The sequence below is a fragment of the Aotus nancymaae genome, unplaced genomic scaffold (genome assembly GCF_030222135.1).
Source record: "Aotus nancymaae isolate 86718 unplaced genomic scaffold, 86718_ANA_hifiasm-v0.15.2.pri h1tg000041l, whole genome shotgun sequence".
Lineage (NCBI taxonomy): Eukaryota > Metazoa > Chordata > Mammalia > Primates > Aotidae > Aotus > Aotus nancymaae.
The window spans coordinates 20,359,522-20,377,847 of record NW_026988455.1 but is presented as its reverse complement, the minus strand read 5'-3'; the positions used below and the strand labels follow the sequence as shown (position 1 = coordinate 20,377,847).

Sequence of the window (18,326 nt, the reverse complement as noted above, 5' to 3'; positions counted from 1 at the left end):
TGGATCACCTGAGGTCAGGAGTTCGAGATCGGTCTGACCAACATGGTGAAACCTTGTATCTACTAAATATAAAAAATTAGCCACCATGGTGGCACATGCCTGTAATCTCAGCTACTTGGGAGGCTGAGGCAGGAGAATCGCTTGAATCCAGGAGACAGAGGTTGCAGTGAGCTGAGATCGCCCCATTGCACTACAGCCTGAGCAACAAGAGCAAAGCTCCATCTTAAAAAAAAAAAAAAAAAAATCCAAGGAGTTCAAAGAACTCCAAGATGAACTCAGAGATCCACATAGAGAAACATAATAATCAAGCTGTACCAGCACCTTGGGAGGCCGAGTGGGGTGGATCACAAGGTCAAGAGATCGAGACCATCCTGGTCAACATGGTGAAACTCTGTCTCTAGTAAAAATACAAAAAATTAGCTGGGCATGGTGGCACACGCCTGTAGTCCCAGCTACTCGGGAGGCTGAGGCAGGAGAATTGCCTAAAAAACCCAGGAGGTGGAGGTTGCAGTGAGCCGAGATCATGCCATTGCACTCCAGCCTGGGTAACAAGAGCGAAACTCCATCTCAAAAAAAAAAATAATAATAATCAAGCTGTAAAAAGACAAAGAAAGAGAGAATATCTTGAAAGCACCAAGAGAAAAGTGACTGGTCACATACAAGGGATATTCAATAAAATGATCAGCAGATTTTTCACCAGAAAGTGTGGAGGCCAGAAGTCAGTGAGCAGATTATAGTCAAAGTGCTAAAAGAAAAGAAAAAAGGGCTGGGTTTTTGGCAGGCTTACCAGGGACAAAAATGTCTATGGCCAGCAATTTCTACCTGCGCTACTATGTAGGGCACAAGGGCAAGTTTGGGCATGAGTTTCTGGAGTTCGAATTTCAGCCAGATGGAAAGCTTAGATATGCCAACAACAGCAATTACAAAAATGATGTCATGATCAGAAAAGAGGCTTATGTGCACAAGACTGTAATGGAAGAACTGAAAAGAATTATTGATGACAGTGAAATTATAAAAGAAGAGGCTTTGTGGCCTCCCCCTAACAGGGTTGGCCAACAGAAGCTTGAAATTGTCATTGGAGATAAACATATATCTTTTGCCACATCAAAAATAGGTTCTCTTATTCATGTAAATCAGTCAAAGGATACTGAAGGTCTTCAAGTATTTTACTACTTGATATAAGACTTGAAATGTTTAGTTTTCAGTCTCATTGGATTACACTTCAAGATTAAACCAATTTAAATTTCATGTTTTTCAACCTGTTTGTATATTTAATTAAGGGACAGGAGGGTTTATTTGTCATTTACAATATTGGAGTTTTTATGAATGTGAAGCAAAAAAAAACACTTTGTATGTAAACTGAAAATAAGAAAATACATTAACAGGCTTAATGGTTATCTTTGAGTCCATGTGGTTTGGACAGTCCCCAAACCACATGGACTCAAGGATAACCATTAAGCCTTTTTTATTAAATTCTGTAAATAAAAGCCATCTTTTGCTAAAAATTTGCTCAAATAAAACATACCAAATCCTGAAAAAAAAAAAAAAAGGAAAGAAAAGAAAAAAAATCAGTCAATCAAGAATTTTATATCCTGCAAAACCGTCCTTTAAAAGTGAGGGAGATGATCAAAGGGATGTAGCTGGAGAAAAGAAAAATAAAACAAAAATTAAAAAATAAAAAAAGTGAGAGAGAAATTACAACATTCTCAGGTAAACAAAAGCTGAAGGAGTTGGTTATCATTACATTTTCTCTGTTAAAAATGGTCAAGGGAATTTTGTAGAGTGAAAGAAAGTACACTAGACAGTAACCTGAAGACATGTTAAAAAATAAAGACTCTTAGAACATATGGAAAAAGGCAAAAGAAAAAAAAAGTTAAACGACAACAACAACAAAAAGATTCAATAAAGGTAAATACATGTGAAATTATAAAAGCTAGTATTTTTGCAACAATTAGTATGTGACTGTTTCCTACATGATTTTATAGACTAATATGTTTTTTAAAAATTAGTCTAAAAGCTATTATTATTGTAATTTTCATCTGTGACCCCACATATTTTCTATGTAATTTAAGAAACCAATGCATTTTAAAGAATTATTAGTTTACATTTTGGGGTGCACAACATATAAATACATAAGTTTGCAACATCAATAATTGAAAAGGCTGGGGATACAGCTGTAAAGTAACACAGGTCTTCTAAATTTTTTTTAAGTTAAAGTGGCATAAAATGAAATTGCAGGAACATGTGTGGTGGCTCATGCCTGTAATCCCAGCACTTTGGGAGGACAAGGCAGGAGGATAACAAGAGTGCAGGAGTTCAAGACCAGCCTGGGCAACACAGTGAGACCGCATTTCTATGAAAACTTTAAAAATTAGTTGTGATCAGTGGTGACCACTTGTAGTCCTAGCTACTCAGGAGGATGATGCAGGAGGATCACTTGAGCCTGAGAGTTTGAGGTTACAGTGAGCTATGATTGTACCACTGAACTCCAAGCAGGGCAACACAGTGAGACCCTGTGTTTAAAAAAATAAAAATAAAATAAAATTACAGTGTTACAAGGCCGGGCGCGGTGGCTCAAGCCTGTAATCCCAGCACTTTGGGAGGCCGAGGCGGGTGGATCACGAGGTCAAGAGATCAAGACCATCCTGGTCAACATTGTGAAACCCCGTCTCTACTAATACAAAAAAATTAGCTGGGCATGGTGGCGCGTGCCTATAATCCCAGCTACTCAGGAGGCTGAGGCAGGAGAATTGCCTGAACCCAGGAGGCGGAGGTTGCGGTGAGCCGAGATCGCGCCATTGCACTCCAGCCTGGGTAACAAGAGCGAAACTCCGCCTCAAAAAAAAAAAAAAAAAAAAAAATTATAGTGTTACAATCTTAAAATGTTAAATATAATTCCTGTGATAAATAAACAAAAAATCAGTTCTAGAATACACAAAAATAAAATGAGAATGGAACATAAACATTTCAACACATACAAAAATCAACGAAACACAAAAGACAGTAAAGAAGACAAGGAACAAAAAAACTATAAAGCACAGGAAACAGATAGCAAAGCAAAATAAAAATGTAAGTGGCTTAAACCCTCCAATCAAAAGGCAGAGACTGGATAGATATATGATCCAGCCGGGTGCGGTGGCTCAGCCTGTAATCCCAGCACTTTGGGAGGCCGAGGCGGGTGGATCACAAGGTCAAGAGATCGAGACCATCCTGGTCAACATGGTGAAACCCCGTCTCTACTAAAAATACAAAAAATTAGCTGGGCATAGTGATGCGTGCCTGTAATCCCAGCTACTCAGGAGGCTGAGGCAGGAGAATTGCCTGAACCCAGGAGGCGGAGGTTGCGGTGAGCCGAGATTGTGCCATTGCACTCCAGCCTGGGTAACAAGATCGAAACTCCGTCTCAAAAAATAAATAAATAAATAAATAAGATATATGATCCAACTGCATGCTGTCTCCAAGAGTCTCATTTTTGATCCAAAGACAAATAGGTTGAAAGTAAAAGGACAGAAAAATATATTACATGCAAATAATAACCAAAAAAGACAGCAAGAGCAGCTATACTAACATCAAATTAAATAGACTTTAAATCAAAAAAAGGTTACAAGAGACAAGAACACTATACACAGGTACACCTTGTTTTGTTGTGCTTTGCTTTATTGTGCTTTGCAGATATTGTATTTTTTAAAACTGTAGGTCGTGGAAATCCCATGTCAAGCAAATCTATTGGTGCCATTTTCCCAACAACATGTGCTCACTTCATGTCTGTCATATTTTGGTAATTCTCCCAATATTTCAAAATTTTTCATTATTATTGTCTGTTATGGTAATCTGTGATCCATAATCTTTGCTGTTACTATGGGAATTGTTTTGGGGTGCCATGAACCACTCCCATATAAAAAAATGGCATTTTCCAGATATAATGGCATTGTACACTTAATATACTGTAGTATAATGTAAACATGACTATTATATGCACTGCTCAACCAAAAAAAATTCATGTGATTCACATTATTGCAATATTTCCATATACGGTGGTCTGGAACCAAACCCACAATATATCCAAGGTATGTCTGTATTAATAAAAGCTTCCATATATCAAAAAGGTGTAACACTTATAAGCATCTATGCACTTAATAAACAGACCATCACAATACACAAAGCATAAACTGACTGAATTAAAGGAAGAAATAGAAAGTTCTACAATAACAATTGGAGACTTAAATGTCCTAATCTCAGTAATGAATAGTACAACCAGAGGACTTAAACAACACAATAAACCAACTATTACATCTAACAGATATATATGGAACATTCTATGCAAAAAACAGATAGCAGCCGTGGAAAACACTGTGGTAGTTCCTCAAAAAATTTAACATAGAACGACCACATGATTCAGCAATTTCACTTACAGGCATATGCCCAAAAGATTTGAAAGTGGAGTTTCAAAGAGATACTTGTACACTCATGTTCACAGCAGCCCTATTAATACTAGCTAGAACATGGAAACAACCCAAGTGTCCAGTGACAGAGGAAGGGATAACAAAGGAACATAATGAAGCTAACTGGTTGCTCCTAAGTTCAGAGGAAAAAGTAGTGAAAGAAAATGATGAACTCAGGGATTCTGTCTCCTGGCTTCAGAAGCAGATACTGAGCCTCAAATCTGCTAAGATTGCCCTGAGTGAGAGTCTTTACCTCCTGTAGAAAAACAGACACAAGCTCATATCTTGTGAGTGGCTGACCTGCAATGAAAGGTGCATGCACAGCTTCGCCACGTGTCTACGGTTAAAGTGAGGGCATTGATTGGAAAAGAATGGGACCCTGAAACTTCGAATGGGGACCTCCAGCCTTTTACCAGGGTAACTGGGCATTGGAGAAAGGAAAATGATCAGACATTTCAGGAACTACTGGACACTGGTTCTGAGCTGACATTGATTCCAGAGGACCCAAAACGTCATTATAGTCCTCCAATTAAAGTAGGGGCTAATGGAAGTCAGGTAATTAATGGAGTTTTAGCTTAGGTCCAACTTACAGTAGGTCCAGTGGGTGCCCAGACTCATCCTGTGGTCATTTCCCTAGTGCCAGAATGCATAATTGGCATAGACATACTTAGCAGTTAGCAGAACCCCCATCTTGGCTCCCTGACTGGTAGGGTGAGGGCTACTATGGTGGGAAAGACCAAATGGAAGCCATTAAAGCTGCCTCTACCTAGAAAAATAGTAAATCAAAAACAATATCACATCTCTGGAGAAATTGTGATTAGTGCAACCATCAAGGACTTGAAAGACGCAGGGTGGTTATTCCCACTACAACCCTGTTCAACTCTCCCATTTGGCCTGTGCAGAAGACTATGGATCTTGGAGAATGACAGTGGATTATCATAAGCTTAACCAAGTGGTGACTGCAATTGCAGCTGCCGTACCAGGTGTAGTTTCATTGCTTGAGCAAATGAACACATCTCCTGGTACCTGGTATGCACCTATTGACTTGGCAAATGCCTTTTTCTCCATTCCTGTTCATAAGGCCCCCTGGAAGCAATTTGCCTTCAGCTGACAAGGCCAGCAATATACCTTTACTGTCCTACCTCAGCAGTACATCAACTCTCTGGCTTTGTGTCATAATCTTATTCAGAGACCTGGATTGCTTTTCACTTCCATAAGATATCACACTGGTCCATTACATTGATGACATTATGCTGATTGGATCCAGTGAGCAAGAAGTAGTAAACACACTAGAATTATTGGCCATCTTTTGCAGATAATTATTATCCTTTTGAGAGACAGCTCTTGGCCTGTTACTAGGCTTTGGTGGAAACTGAATATTTGACTATAAGTCATCAAGTCACCATGCAACCTGAACTGCCTATCATGAACTGGGGTGCTTTCTGACCCATCTAGCCATAAAGTGGGTCATACACAGCAGCATTTGTGTCTTAGATCCAGAGGGAGGAACACTGCTACCAGGAGCCACAACAACAATCCCATTAAACTGGAAGTTAAGATTGCCACCTGGACCCTTTGGGTTCCTCTTACCTTTAAGTCAACAGGCTAAGAAGGGAGTTACAGTGTCAGCTGGAATGACTTACCCAGATTATCAAGATGAAATCAGTCTACTACTACACAATAGAGGTAAGGAAGAGTATGTATAGAATACAAGAAATCCATTAGAACATCTCTTAGTATTACCATGCCCTGTGTTTAAGGTTAATGGGAAACTACATTAGCCCAATCCAGGCAGGACTACAAATGGCTCAGACCTTCAGGAATGACGGTTTGGGTCACTCCACCAGGAAGAAAAACACAACCTGCTGAGGTGCTTGCTGAAGGCAAAGGGAATACAGAATGGGTAGTAGAAGAAGGTAGTCTTCAACACCAGCCACAATCACATGATCAGCTGCAGAAATCGGGACTGTAATTGTCATGAGTATTTCCTCCTTCTTTTGTTAAAAACGTTTGTGCATATATACACTTATACTAAGAAAATATCTTCATTTTATTTCCATTTCCCTTTCTCATCTGACCTATGATTTATTGACTTCATATCAGCATTTACAAATTAACTTTATGTTATAGTATTTGGGTTGGAGATCGGTGGGTTTCCAGTTGCATGAAGGATCATTCTATTATGTTAGGTGTAATTACGATTATTGTTGTCTTTATTTGAAGATTATGTATGATCTTAGGAGATGTGTATTGGTTCATGTGAACAAGGGGTGGACTTGTGATGGTTAATACTGAGTATCAGCTTGATTGGATTGAAGGATGCAAAGCATTAATCCTGGGTGTGTCTGTGAGGGTGCTGCCAAAGGAGATTAACGTTTGAGACAGTGAGTTGGAGAAGGCAGACTCACCCTCAATCTGGATGGGCATCATCTAATCAGCCTCCAGTGAATATAATGCAGGCAGAAACGTGTGAAAAGGTTAGACTAGCCTAGCCTCCCAGTCTACATCTTTCTCCCATGCTAGATGCTACCTGCTCTCGAACATTGGACTCCAAGTTTTTCAGTTTTGGAACTCGGCCTGGCTCTCCTTGCTCCTCAGCCTGCAGATGGCCTATTGTGGGACCTCCTGATCATGTGAGTTAATACTTAATAAACTCCTATATGTATATATAAAATATTATATATATTATTAATATAATATATAATAATTATAATTTACTATTACAAGAATATATAGGACTCATATATGTAGGAGTCCTATATATTATTTATATAATAAATTATATATGCATTTACATAATTATAAATAATTTATAGTCATATATAGGAGTCCTATATATACATGCTTCTATATATACTCCTATATATAGAAGTCCAATATATATGTTTATACATTTTATTAAATGTTTCTTATATATTATAGCTATATTATATATTTTTATAATATATATTTAAGTATGGGAGTATATATAAATATATAGTATATATATTATAGTAATATTATTGTAGTAATTATTATTATAGTATATACTCCTTTATGTTTATATAATAATATATAGGAGTATATGTATTTATTATTACTATGTATAATATATTTATATATAGGAGTATATATATAACTCTATACATAAGCATATATATGATTTTTATATACATAGGAGTCCTAAATATATATATCCATTATTTTATATATATATATATAGTCTCTCTAGAAAGTCCTAATACATGCACTAAAGCCAAAAGACTGAGGAAGAGAAATATGAGAATACTCTGGATTAACCAAATTAAAGTTGACCCCCAGGAACACAGCCTTAAGTACCCAGTATTCACTGTCAATTTAATTAAGTGCCAGGTGGAGCTCAATGTGAAAGTACTTTCAGATCTAGCCATCTATGAACCAAAGACTTTTAAAAGTTGGGCTGCTTTGGCCAAAAGGAGGCAACAAGGATAGGCTGCTGCCTTGGGGGATGGGAAGGAGCCTGAAAGCATATTTTCTAGGGTGATGCAGTACCACTGAGGAGGCTATAGCTGTGTGGATTGGAAAAAGGCTTTTTATGCTGATAATCATAACTAAAATAGGAGCAAAGTCATTATTTAGTCAACATTTGTAAATTTGATTTGTAATTGTGATTATTTACATTTAAGCAACAGGCATGAGAGAAAAGGCACTGTCTTCTCTCAGTGGGACAGATTCACATAACTATCTTATGGTTTTTTTTTGGTTTTGGTTTTGATTTTTGAGATGGTATCTTGCTCTGTCACCTAGAGGAGTGCAGTAGCATGATCTTGGCTTACTGCAACCTCTCTCACCGGTTCAAGTGATTCTCCTGCCTCAGCCTCCAGAGTGGCTGGGGTTACAGGTGCCCGCCACCACACTCAGCTAATTGTTTGTATTTTTAGTAGAAATGGGGTTTCTCCATGTTGATCAGGCTTGTCTCCAACTTCTGACTTCAGGTGATCTGCCCACCTTGGCCTTCCAATGTGCTGAAATTGCAGGTGTGAGCCACCGCACCTGGCCAGGACTATGTTACATAAATGATGCAATTAAAGCTTGTGTGGTGCAGAAAAAAGAAAAGAAAAGGAAAGAAAAAAAGAGAGAGAGAGAAAGAAAGAGAGAGAAAGAAAGACAGAAAGAAAGAAAGAGAGAAATTCTGACTTATGCTCCATGGATCAACCTTGACAACATTACACTCAGTGAAATAAGCCAGTCAAAAAAAAGGCATATACTGGCCAGGCACAGTGCCTCATGCCTGTAATCCCAGCACTTTGGGAGGCCGAGACAGATAGATTAAGACTGGAGTTCAAGACCAGCCTGGCCAACATGGCAAAACCCCATCTCTACTAAAAATACAAAAATTAGCTGCGCGTGGTGGCACATGCCTGTAATTCTAGCTTCTTGGGAGGCTGAGGCAGGAGAATCACTTGAACTCAATTATGAATTGGGAGGGAGGTAGAAGTTACAGTGAGCCAAGATCATGCCACTGCACTCCAGCCTGGGCAATAGAGTGAGATTCCACCTAAAAAACAAAAAAAGGCAAATACTATATGATTCCACTTACATGAGGTACTTAGTGTAATCAAAATCATACAGACAAAAAGTAAAATGTTGCTTGCTAGAGGATGAGGAGCGGGAAGAAAGGAGAGTTACTGTTTATGGGTACAAAGTTTCTGGGTTTTTTGAGACAGTCTCGCTCTGTCACCCAGGCTGGAGTGCAGTGGCGTGGTCTCGGCTCACAACAACCTCTGCCTCCCTGGTTCAAGCAATTCTCCTGCCTCAACCTCCCGAGGAGCTGGGACTACAGGCACACGCCACCATGCCCAGCTAATTTTTGTATTTTTAGTAGAGACCAGGTTTCACCATGCTGGCCAGGCTGGTTTCAAACTCCTGACCTGATGATCTGCCTGCCTCAGCCTCCCAAAGTGCTGGGATTACAGGCATGAACCACCATGCCCGGCCAAAGTTTCTGCTTTAAAAGAGAAAAGAGTTATGTTGATGAATAATAGTGATGGTTGTACAACATAATGAATGTTTACTACCATTGAATTGTACTCTTCAACATGGTTGAGTTAGTAGATTTTATAAGTATTCTGCCACAATAAAAACATAGGAAAACAAGTTAAGTAATTTAAAAGAAGGCAAGAAAGGGCAGTAGAAGAACAAAAAAAAACAAATAGATTCACAGAAAACAAAGATCAAAAAAGAATAGTTGAATTAACACAAAGCTGCATAAGCATGTACTTTATGGGGAACACTGGAGATTATGTGTTAAAAGTCAGTCTAATAACTATTTAAAAAATTTTTTAGCATCTGAAAAAAATTGTTTTCCAAAGAATATGGGCCTATAGAGAGCAGAAGTTTGTTCACTAGAGCTTAAAGGCCAAAGTGACATGATACTTCATTCTCCATCAAACAAATGAGCAAAAAATAAACTCTTAATCATGTGATGAGGGAGTAAGCCATGAAAATAATCTTAAAAGCTATGATGACTCAAGTTTAAACACACACAGAGGAAAAGACTGTTCTTTTATAATGAACTTTGAAAGATTAACAATTCCTTCATTCTTCCATTTGCATCTTCATAAAGGATACTGTACTACAGCACATAAGAGTTTTCCATATAGAAATTTTGTGTGTGGGTGTGGGTGTTGGCTCTCACAGCTGTAATAATGATTGTAGTTTATCTATTTTTCCTAAGCAAAGTCCAAACTTCACTAAATGTAAAACAGATGTCATGGATTTCTTTCATAAAATGTTGGCAGTAACACATTTCAATTTCAACTAAAGTAGTAAAGAAACAAAAATAACTCCAAATGTCTCCTCTCATGTATAAAGCAAACATAAAGAGAAATTTAGGTTAAAAATTTTTAAATTTTATTCTAACAATAAATTTCTGGGACTATTACATCTAAAATTAGGTGACCATCAGATATTAATTCACAAAAATATTAACAGTCATTCTCACACATTACTGGTGAGAATACAAAATAGTATGATTGTTCTGGAAAACAGTTTGGCAGTTTATTATGAATTTAAACATACTCATATATGACTCAGCAATTCCACTTCTGGTTATTTCCCTTAGAGAAAAGAAAACCTGTATTCACACAAAAATCTCTAGTGAATGTTCACAACAGCATATACATGTACGTTTGTGTGTGTAATATACATATTTATAGCATATGAATGTTTGTAAAGGCATGAATGCATGTGCACGTTATATATATATATATATATATATATACAGACAAACACACAGATATCTTTACATTATATATATTATACACTATAATATGCTACATAAATGTATATATCACTATAATATGCTATATTCACCAAAAACTGAAAATAACCCAAACGTTCTTCAATGGGTAATTGAATAAAACTCTAGTACATCCATACAAGGGAATATGAAAATAAAAAGAAATAAAATGTATTACAAGTGAGACCAACAACTCCTTAAATGGGCCCACAGGCAGACAGTACTTCAACAGAGCAAAGAGTCTGTGAAGTTGCAGATAGGTTAATAGAAATTATCCAAACTGAAACACACACCCAAAAAGGCATGAAAGGAATAGAACAGAGCATCCAAATGCTAGGACAATATGTCAGATAGTCTAACATATGTGTCATTAGAGTGATACAGGGCAAAATAAATACTTTAAAAGATATGATTGATAATTTTCACATAAATATACCCTAAACATCGCACAAACTACAGAAAAGCAAAATGAAGAGAAAGGTTTAAGGCAGCCCCAAGCACACACACAAGACACACTAATACAGAATAATAAAGATAACAATCATAGCAGACTTTTAGTCAACAACATATGCAATCCAGATCATGAAAGAATATGTTTAAAGATCTGTATTTTTTAAAAACCTCTCTACTTAGAATTCTATGGCCAGCAAAAATACCTTTCAAAAAATGAAAGCAAAATTAAGACTTTTCTAGAGAAAGAAAAGCTGATAGATATTATGGCCAATAGACCAGCACAGTAAGAAATGTTAAAGGGCCAGGTGCAGTGGCTCATGCCTGTAATCCCAGAACTTTGGGAGGCCGAGGCGGGTGGATCACCTGAGGTCAGGAGTTTGAGAACAGCCTGACCAGCATTGTGAAACCCTGCTTCTACTGAAAACACAAAATTAGCCAGGCATGGTGGTGCACACCTGTAGTCCCAGCTACTTGGGAGGCTGAGGCAGGAGAATCACTTGAACCCAGGAGGCGAGGTTGCAGGGAGCTGAGATTGTGCCATTGCACTCCAGCCCAGACAAAAGAGCGAAACTCCATCTCAAAAAAAAAAAAAGCTAAAAGAAGTTCTTACAGAAGAAGGAGCATATAAGTTAGAAATCTGAATCAACATATAGAAATGAAGAATGTTGTAAATGAAAAAATGAAGATAAATATACAAAAACATGTTTTGTCGGCCAGGTGCGGTGGCTCATGCCTGTAATCTCAGCACTTTGGGAGGCCATAGCGGGTGGATCATTTGAGGTCAGGAGTTCAAGACCAGCCTGGCCCACATGGTGAAACCCTGTCTCTAATAATAAAAAAAAAAAATTAGCTGGGCATGGTAGCTGGATGCCTGTAATCCCAGCTACTCAGAATTGCTGGAACCTGGGAGGCAGAAGTTGCAGTGAGCCAAGATCATGCCACTGCACTCCAGCCTGGGCAACAGAGTAAATAAGGCTCCATCTCAAAAAAACAAAACAAAGCAAGTTTTGTCTTATTTTTAATTGCTTTAAAAAATAATTGAGTCTAAGGCAAAAATAGTAACAATGCCCTGAGGCATCAGGAACATGTAAAAGTGTATGACAATAATAATACAATGGTTGAGCAAAAAAAATGGAAAGTATACTGTTGTTCTTACAGTACATGTGAAATGTTTACTATTTAAAGTGAAGGTAGACTGTGATAAGGGATGATCAAGGTACAAGCAAGAGTCAATAAAATAATGACTAAAATTTTCCAAAAATTAAAGATATCAATCCTGTCTGAAAACTACAGATCATAATGAAAAACTAAAAATAAATTCATGTTTAGGCACATAATATTTAAATTGCATAACAGCAGAGACAAAGAAGAAAGAAACTTCAAAAGGAGAAGTAACTTAACACTAGGTCATTAAATCTGGACTAAAATTCAGGTCTTCTGACTTATGTTCAACACTCTTTCTAAAATATCAGTCACTCTCCACAAATGGGAACACAGTCTAAAAAAATTACCCAAAAGGCTGAGATTAAATGTTAATTAAGTGACTATAATATGCTTATTACTACAAGATACCTCAATATTCTTCCTTTTGTAATTTCCAAATAGCAGATGCTACTGCCAAACCGTGGTCTGAACAAAAGGAAGTATGTGATCTCTGCCATGAGACAACACATTCTTGGTATTCTGCCCACCTCTCAAACAGTTCCTTTTCTAATTCCTTTGCAGGATCCTTGCCTTCTATTCAGCCAATATAGTTAAGAATTCCTCAAGGCTTAGTTTTAGGCCTTTTTCTAGTTTCACTCTATATTCCTTCCTAGGCAATCTCATTCCTGCTCAAGGCTTTAATTCCTACCAAATAGAAGATAATTTCAGTGTTCTATCTCTCACCCCCACCTCTTCTGTGCTGCCTCTTTCACATTTTTATTTCAGAGTTTTCAAAGGCACTCAAGTCTCTTATGTCCAAAATAAAGTCATAATCTCACCGAACAATGGTCCTCTTCCAACCTTCCATCATCAGCAAACAGGCCCACCATAATCGAAGAGTTATCATCTGTGAATGACCTCTAATTCCTTTTATTCAAGCAATCCCTTTGCCCACTCATTTTTGCTTCCTAAGTATCCCCAAAATCCATCTAGCTAAGTACCATCATTTCAGTCCAAACTACAAACTTCTCTTGCCTGAACTGTTTTAAAAGACTAGTCATTGACTCACCTGTATCAATGATTGTAACCCTTCATTCCATTTCTCCATAGCATCCAGAATAATTCTTTCTAGGATGCCACACTTCTGCTTTCCTCAGGCCCTGATCAAAACTTTTTAATAGTTTCACTTGGTCCTAGGACTATGATAAAACTCTTTATACCAAATTCCCTATAATATGGACCTTACCTAATTTACTAGCCTCAACTTACAACATTCTCCTGGGCTCTTGCCTCTACCGGTCACTGTGGCCCTGTGTCAATTGCTCACAGACATCACGCTCCCTGCTAGCACAGTGCACAATAAAGCTATTTCCTCTTTGTTAGTTCACGTCTACTCATTTTTCAGATATCAGCTCAACCTTCGGGAAATGATTTCATATTCTCTCTGCTAGTCAAATTCCTGATACACACTTTGGGAGGCTAAGGCAGGAGGATTGCTTAAGCAGCCTGGGCAACATAGTGAGATCCCAACTCTAATTTAAAAATAAAATATAAAAATAATAAAAAACAAAAATTCCTGATATATACCTCAACAGCATTACGTAACTCTCCTTTGTAGCATTTAATATAGTCATAATTTAAGACTTACTTCTGCCATTATTTGATTAATATCTGACTTCTCCACTAGACTGTCAATTCCATGAGGACTGAGGATTAGATCTTTTCTTGCTCACATTTTAATACCCAGCACATAGTGAATGTTCAATAAATATAAACTAAATGAAAGAATAATAGATATAGAGAATATGGGCTTAAATAAAAGCCACAGTAGTGGTGTTATATTTTCAGAGAAGACCTATTTATTTACTAAGAAAAGGAAAAGGTAAACTTAAAACTGTAAAGTGTAAATTTACTTTTTTTGTCTAAAAAAGTAAACTTGTAAAATAGCTTACCTAGACACAAATTCACTTAATTCTGAACATTCTGTGGGCTCCATTATTATGTTGAGGTCAGTAACAGCAGAAGATAATCTCTCCTTATTCTAAAACAAAGATAAAAAGTTTACGTATCAAAGTATGGCAAACTTCAAAAAGATAAAAATACTTTCAAAATATGCAAAATGAACTGTCACCAAATAAAAGAGTAATCAAGAAATGATACCAAAAACATTGGTTATTTGTTAAAAGAATGAAGTCAGATCCTTACTCTATACCAAAAACCAAAAGGAATTCCAGATGAATTACTTATGTAAATGGAACACTGAAACAATAAAATATAAGGAGAAAATATAAACTTTTAATTTATTATTGAGGAAAGACTTTCTAAACAAAAATAGAAAATAATTCGCAAATATGATTAAATAAAAACACAATATATCTAAGTAAAAAAATGACCTTATGATAAAAGAGAAGCAATAAACTGAGCTAAATATTTACCATAAACATGACAAAGGGACACTAAAAAGCTGAAAAAAAAAAAAAAAGACAAAGGATATTAACTGAAAATTCAGAAGTAAAAAACAATTTAAACATACAAAAATGTTCAATCTCAGCTGGTCACAGTGGCTTACACCTGTAATCCCAGCACTTTAGGAGGCCGAAATGGGTGGATCACCTAAGGTCAGGAGTTTGAGATCAGCCTGGCTGATGTGATGAAACCCCGTCTCTACTAAAAAATAATAAAAATTAGCTGGGCTTGGTGGGGGGCACCTGTAATCCCAGCTACTCTGGAGGCTGAGATAGGAGAATTGCTTGAACCCAGGAGACAGTGGTTGCAGTGACCTGAGATCATACCACTGCACTCCAGCCTGGGCAAAAGAGCAAGACTCCGTCTCCAAAAAAAAAATTAAAAGTTCAATCTCGCTAGTAATAATTGTAAATTAAAACAATAAGATCCCATTTTTACCTATAAAATGAGCAATGACTAAAAATGTGTCAATCCTAGTAAATATACTGAAACCTAGCATAACCCTTTTAAATATCATTTTGACAATGCATAACTTAAAATATTCTTAATCTTCTGTCCCAGTAATTTAACTTCTAAGAATCTGTCCTTAAGTACTATAATGAGAAACGAAGACAAAGACTTATGAACAAATATATTCATAATCGTACTACTTATCACAGAAAACAAAAACAACCATATACTCAATGATGGGGATTGTTAAACTGTTTTGATCTGCAGATTCAGGTTTTCCCTTTTACTTTAGTAAAATTTGTTCTGTTATGTATTTGCTATAATTCCTCTTTACTTTTTTTGCTACTCTTGTTTTTGGAAAAATCACATATTGGCTCTCCATTGTCTGTCTTCTAGATTTATTATGTTCGTTTCAATTGCTTTCACAGGTGATTTTTCTCAGGCATATCCTCCATATTCTATTCTCTTATACCGATAATGTAGTTTTCAGTACTATAATCATTTTATTCTTCTTTTCTTTTTCTCTCAGCTTTTTTCTCTTATTCAATTTTCTTTATGCTTTGAGAGTCAGAGCAGCTTTTATATAGCATGCTCTTTTATTTCCTAGATTAACTATTTAAAGTCAATTTGTCTGTATTTTCTTAACTTCCTTTCTTTTTATGTCAGTATTTTTGCCCTGATTTTAAATCACATTGCCCAATATGGTGACGAAAGAACTCTGTTCCATCTTTGTGCTCTGAATTCCTGAACTCTGTGGCTCCTATTTGTTATGAACAGCAGTAAATCCAGCAATTTTTGCTATTTCCTAAGACTACAGTGAGTGGAAACTCCTTGACTCTCTTTCCCATTTATCTGGATACTATCTGACTGTCCCTTAATATTCTGAACTGTTGGAGAAAGAAATACTGATGGTTTGTAATCTTTGCTTAGTTTTTCATCTGCTTGAGGGAAAGGTAGGAATTACTAGGAGCAGATGCAGTTCAATAAGCTCTCTGTGGGCATCTACCACCATTTCTAATCAAAACATAAGTTCCAGAAGCACTCTTACAACTCAGTTTTTTAAAAGATAAACCAATTTAAAACTGAGCAAAAGATCTGAATAGATATCTCTCCAAAGATGATATATGAATGGCCAATAAGCAGATAAAAAGATGCTCAACATCATTAGTCATCATCAAATAGTTCCAATTGGCCTGGTAATTCCACTTCTGGTTATACATTTCCACTTAAGTGGAAACTTAAGTCCACTTAAAAACTGCACATAAGGCTGAACATAGTGGCTCATGTCTCTAATCCCAACACTTTAAGAGGCTGTGGCAGAAGGATCGCTTGAGCCCAGAAGTTCAAGACCAGCCTGGCCAACACGGTGAGACCCCCATCTCTACAACGATAAATGCTATAGCATGGATGGGCCTTGAAAACATTATGCTAAGTGAAAGAAGCCAGACAGCACAGACCACATATTATATGCTTCTATTTATATGAAATGTCCAAAACAAGCAAATATGTAGAGAGAAAACTGGTTCTTTGGGATTGGGTAAAAGGAGAGGGGGAATTGAAGGATGACAGTTAAAGAATATGGGGTTTCTTTTTGAGGTAAAAAAATTTACTGTGGCAATGAATGCACAACTCTGAATATATTAAAAACTACAGGCCAGGTGCAGTGGCTCACAACTCTAATCCCAGCACTTTGGGAGGCCGAGGTGAGTGGATCACTTGAGGTAAGGAGTTTGAGACCAGCCTGGCCAACATGGTGAAACTCCGTCTCTACTAAAAATTCAAAAATTAGCTGGGCATGGTGACGCACAGCTAATTGGGTGGCCAAGGAAGGAGAATCACTTGAACCCAGGAGGCAGAGGTTGCAGTGAACGAAGATCGCACCACTGCACTCCAGCCTGGGCAACAGAGCAAGACTCAGTCTCAAAAAGAATAACAATAATAATAAAAAATAATAATAAACTTGTGAAACAAAGCTTGGATTCTGAATAAATTATATTTGAAAAAACAACTATAGAACTATACACTTTAAACTGGTAAGTTATATGATATGTGAATTATATCTCAGTAGAACTGTTACCAGAAAAATAAAAAGAAAGAAAGGAAAAGGAAAACAAAAATCTCACGGGCACATCTGGTCTCCTGGTCAGGTATGTGTAGACACATGTCAGATTTCAGCTTTTTAACCCATTAGAATAGGCAAGTAACCCTTCAATGCAAAGTCTATGATTTATTAGCCTCTTAAAAAAATTTTTTGTTGTTGGTTTATAAAATCTTGTTTAACAACTTGAAAGCTGACTTGAAAATATTGTTTTTCCATCTCTCTCCTGCTTATGGTACTGCTAACTAGGTCAATTCTCCCCAGTTGGTAAATAAGAGAAGAGACCTTATAAACAATCTGACCTCAAGCCCCTACATGAGTCTCAGCAGCACATTCCTTTCTACAATGGTCCATTTAATTTAAGCCCACGGTTTTCATTCTCCTCTACAGCTAAAGGATTATGGGTAGAAGTGTTTAGGAAAAGGGTGCTATTAAGTTGGTACCTTTTTTTTTTTTTTGAGACAGGGTTTTGCTCTATTGCCCAGGCTAGAATGCAGTGGTTCAGTCACAGCTCATTGTAACCTTGAATTTGTGGGCTCAAGCAATCCTCCTGCCTCAGTCTCCCAAGTGGCTAGGACTATATGTGTGAGTCATCAAGCCTGGCTAATTTTTAATTAAAAAAAAAGAGACAGGGTCTCACTATGTTGCCCAGGCTGGCCTCTAATTCTAATTCTCAAGCTATCTTCCTGCCTTGACTTCCCTCAGTGCTGGGATTACAGGTGTGAGTACCACACCCAGCCTAACTTTGTAAAACTTATAAACCTCTCATGAACCACCTTGTATTGGATTTCAGTGTTTAGAATCAAATGTCATTAATATCAGAGAGACTCTCTTTGGAGCCTGTGATAAATGGAATTGTATTCTCTTCTATTTAAAAATATTGCTTATTTTTGAATAATTTTGTTCATTTCATTGGGATAGAAGTTATGGAAACAAACTTAACCTGCCACTTTCCCCACAAACTCCTATCCATCTAATTGATTATGTTGCTTGGATTATGGCAGGCTGATAAATG

At 37.0% G+C, this 18,326-nt stretch overlaps 2 protein-coding genes across 3 annotated transcripts in view; one reads left to right on the top strand and one right to left on the bottom strand.

The window, feature by feature from the left end:
• Positions 1-18,326, bottom strand: part of CENPP (centromere protein P) — a 282,767-nt gene that overhangs the window by 247,204 nt on the left and 17,237 nt on the right. For both annotated transcript variants that reach the window (XM_064361574.1, XM_012472197.2), the window contains one exon: positions 14,250-14,338. In XM_064361574.1, the coding sequence (XP_064217644.1) occupies positions 14,250-14,338 (89 nt within the window). The remainder of the gene's footprint in view (positions 1-14,249; positions 14,339-18,326) is intronic.
• LOC110569003 (protein mago nashi homolog 2-like) lies at positions 799-1,182 on the top strand. The gene has a single exon (XM_064361576.1). The coding sequence runs from the start codon at positions 799-801 to the stop codon at positions 1,180-1,182; it is 384 nt and encodes a 127-aa protein (XP_064217646.1).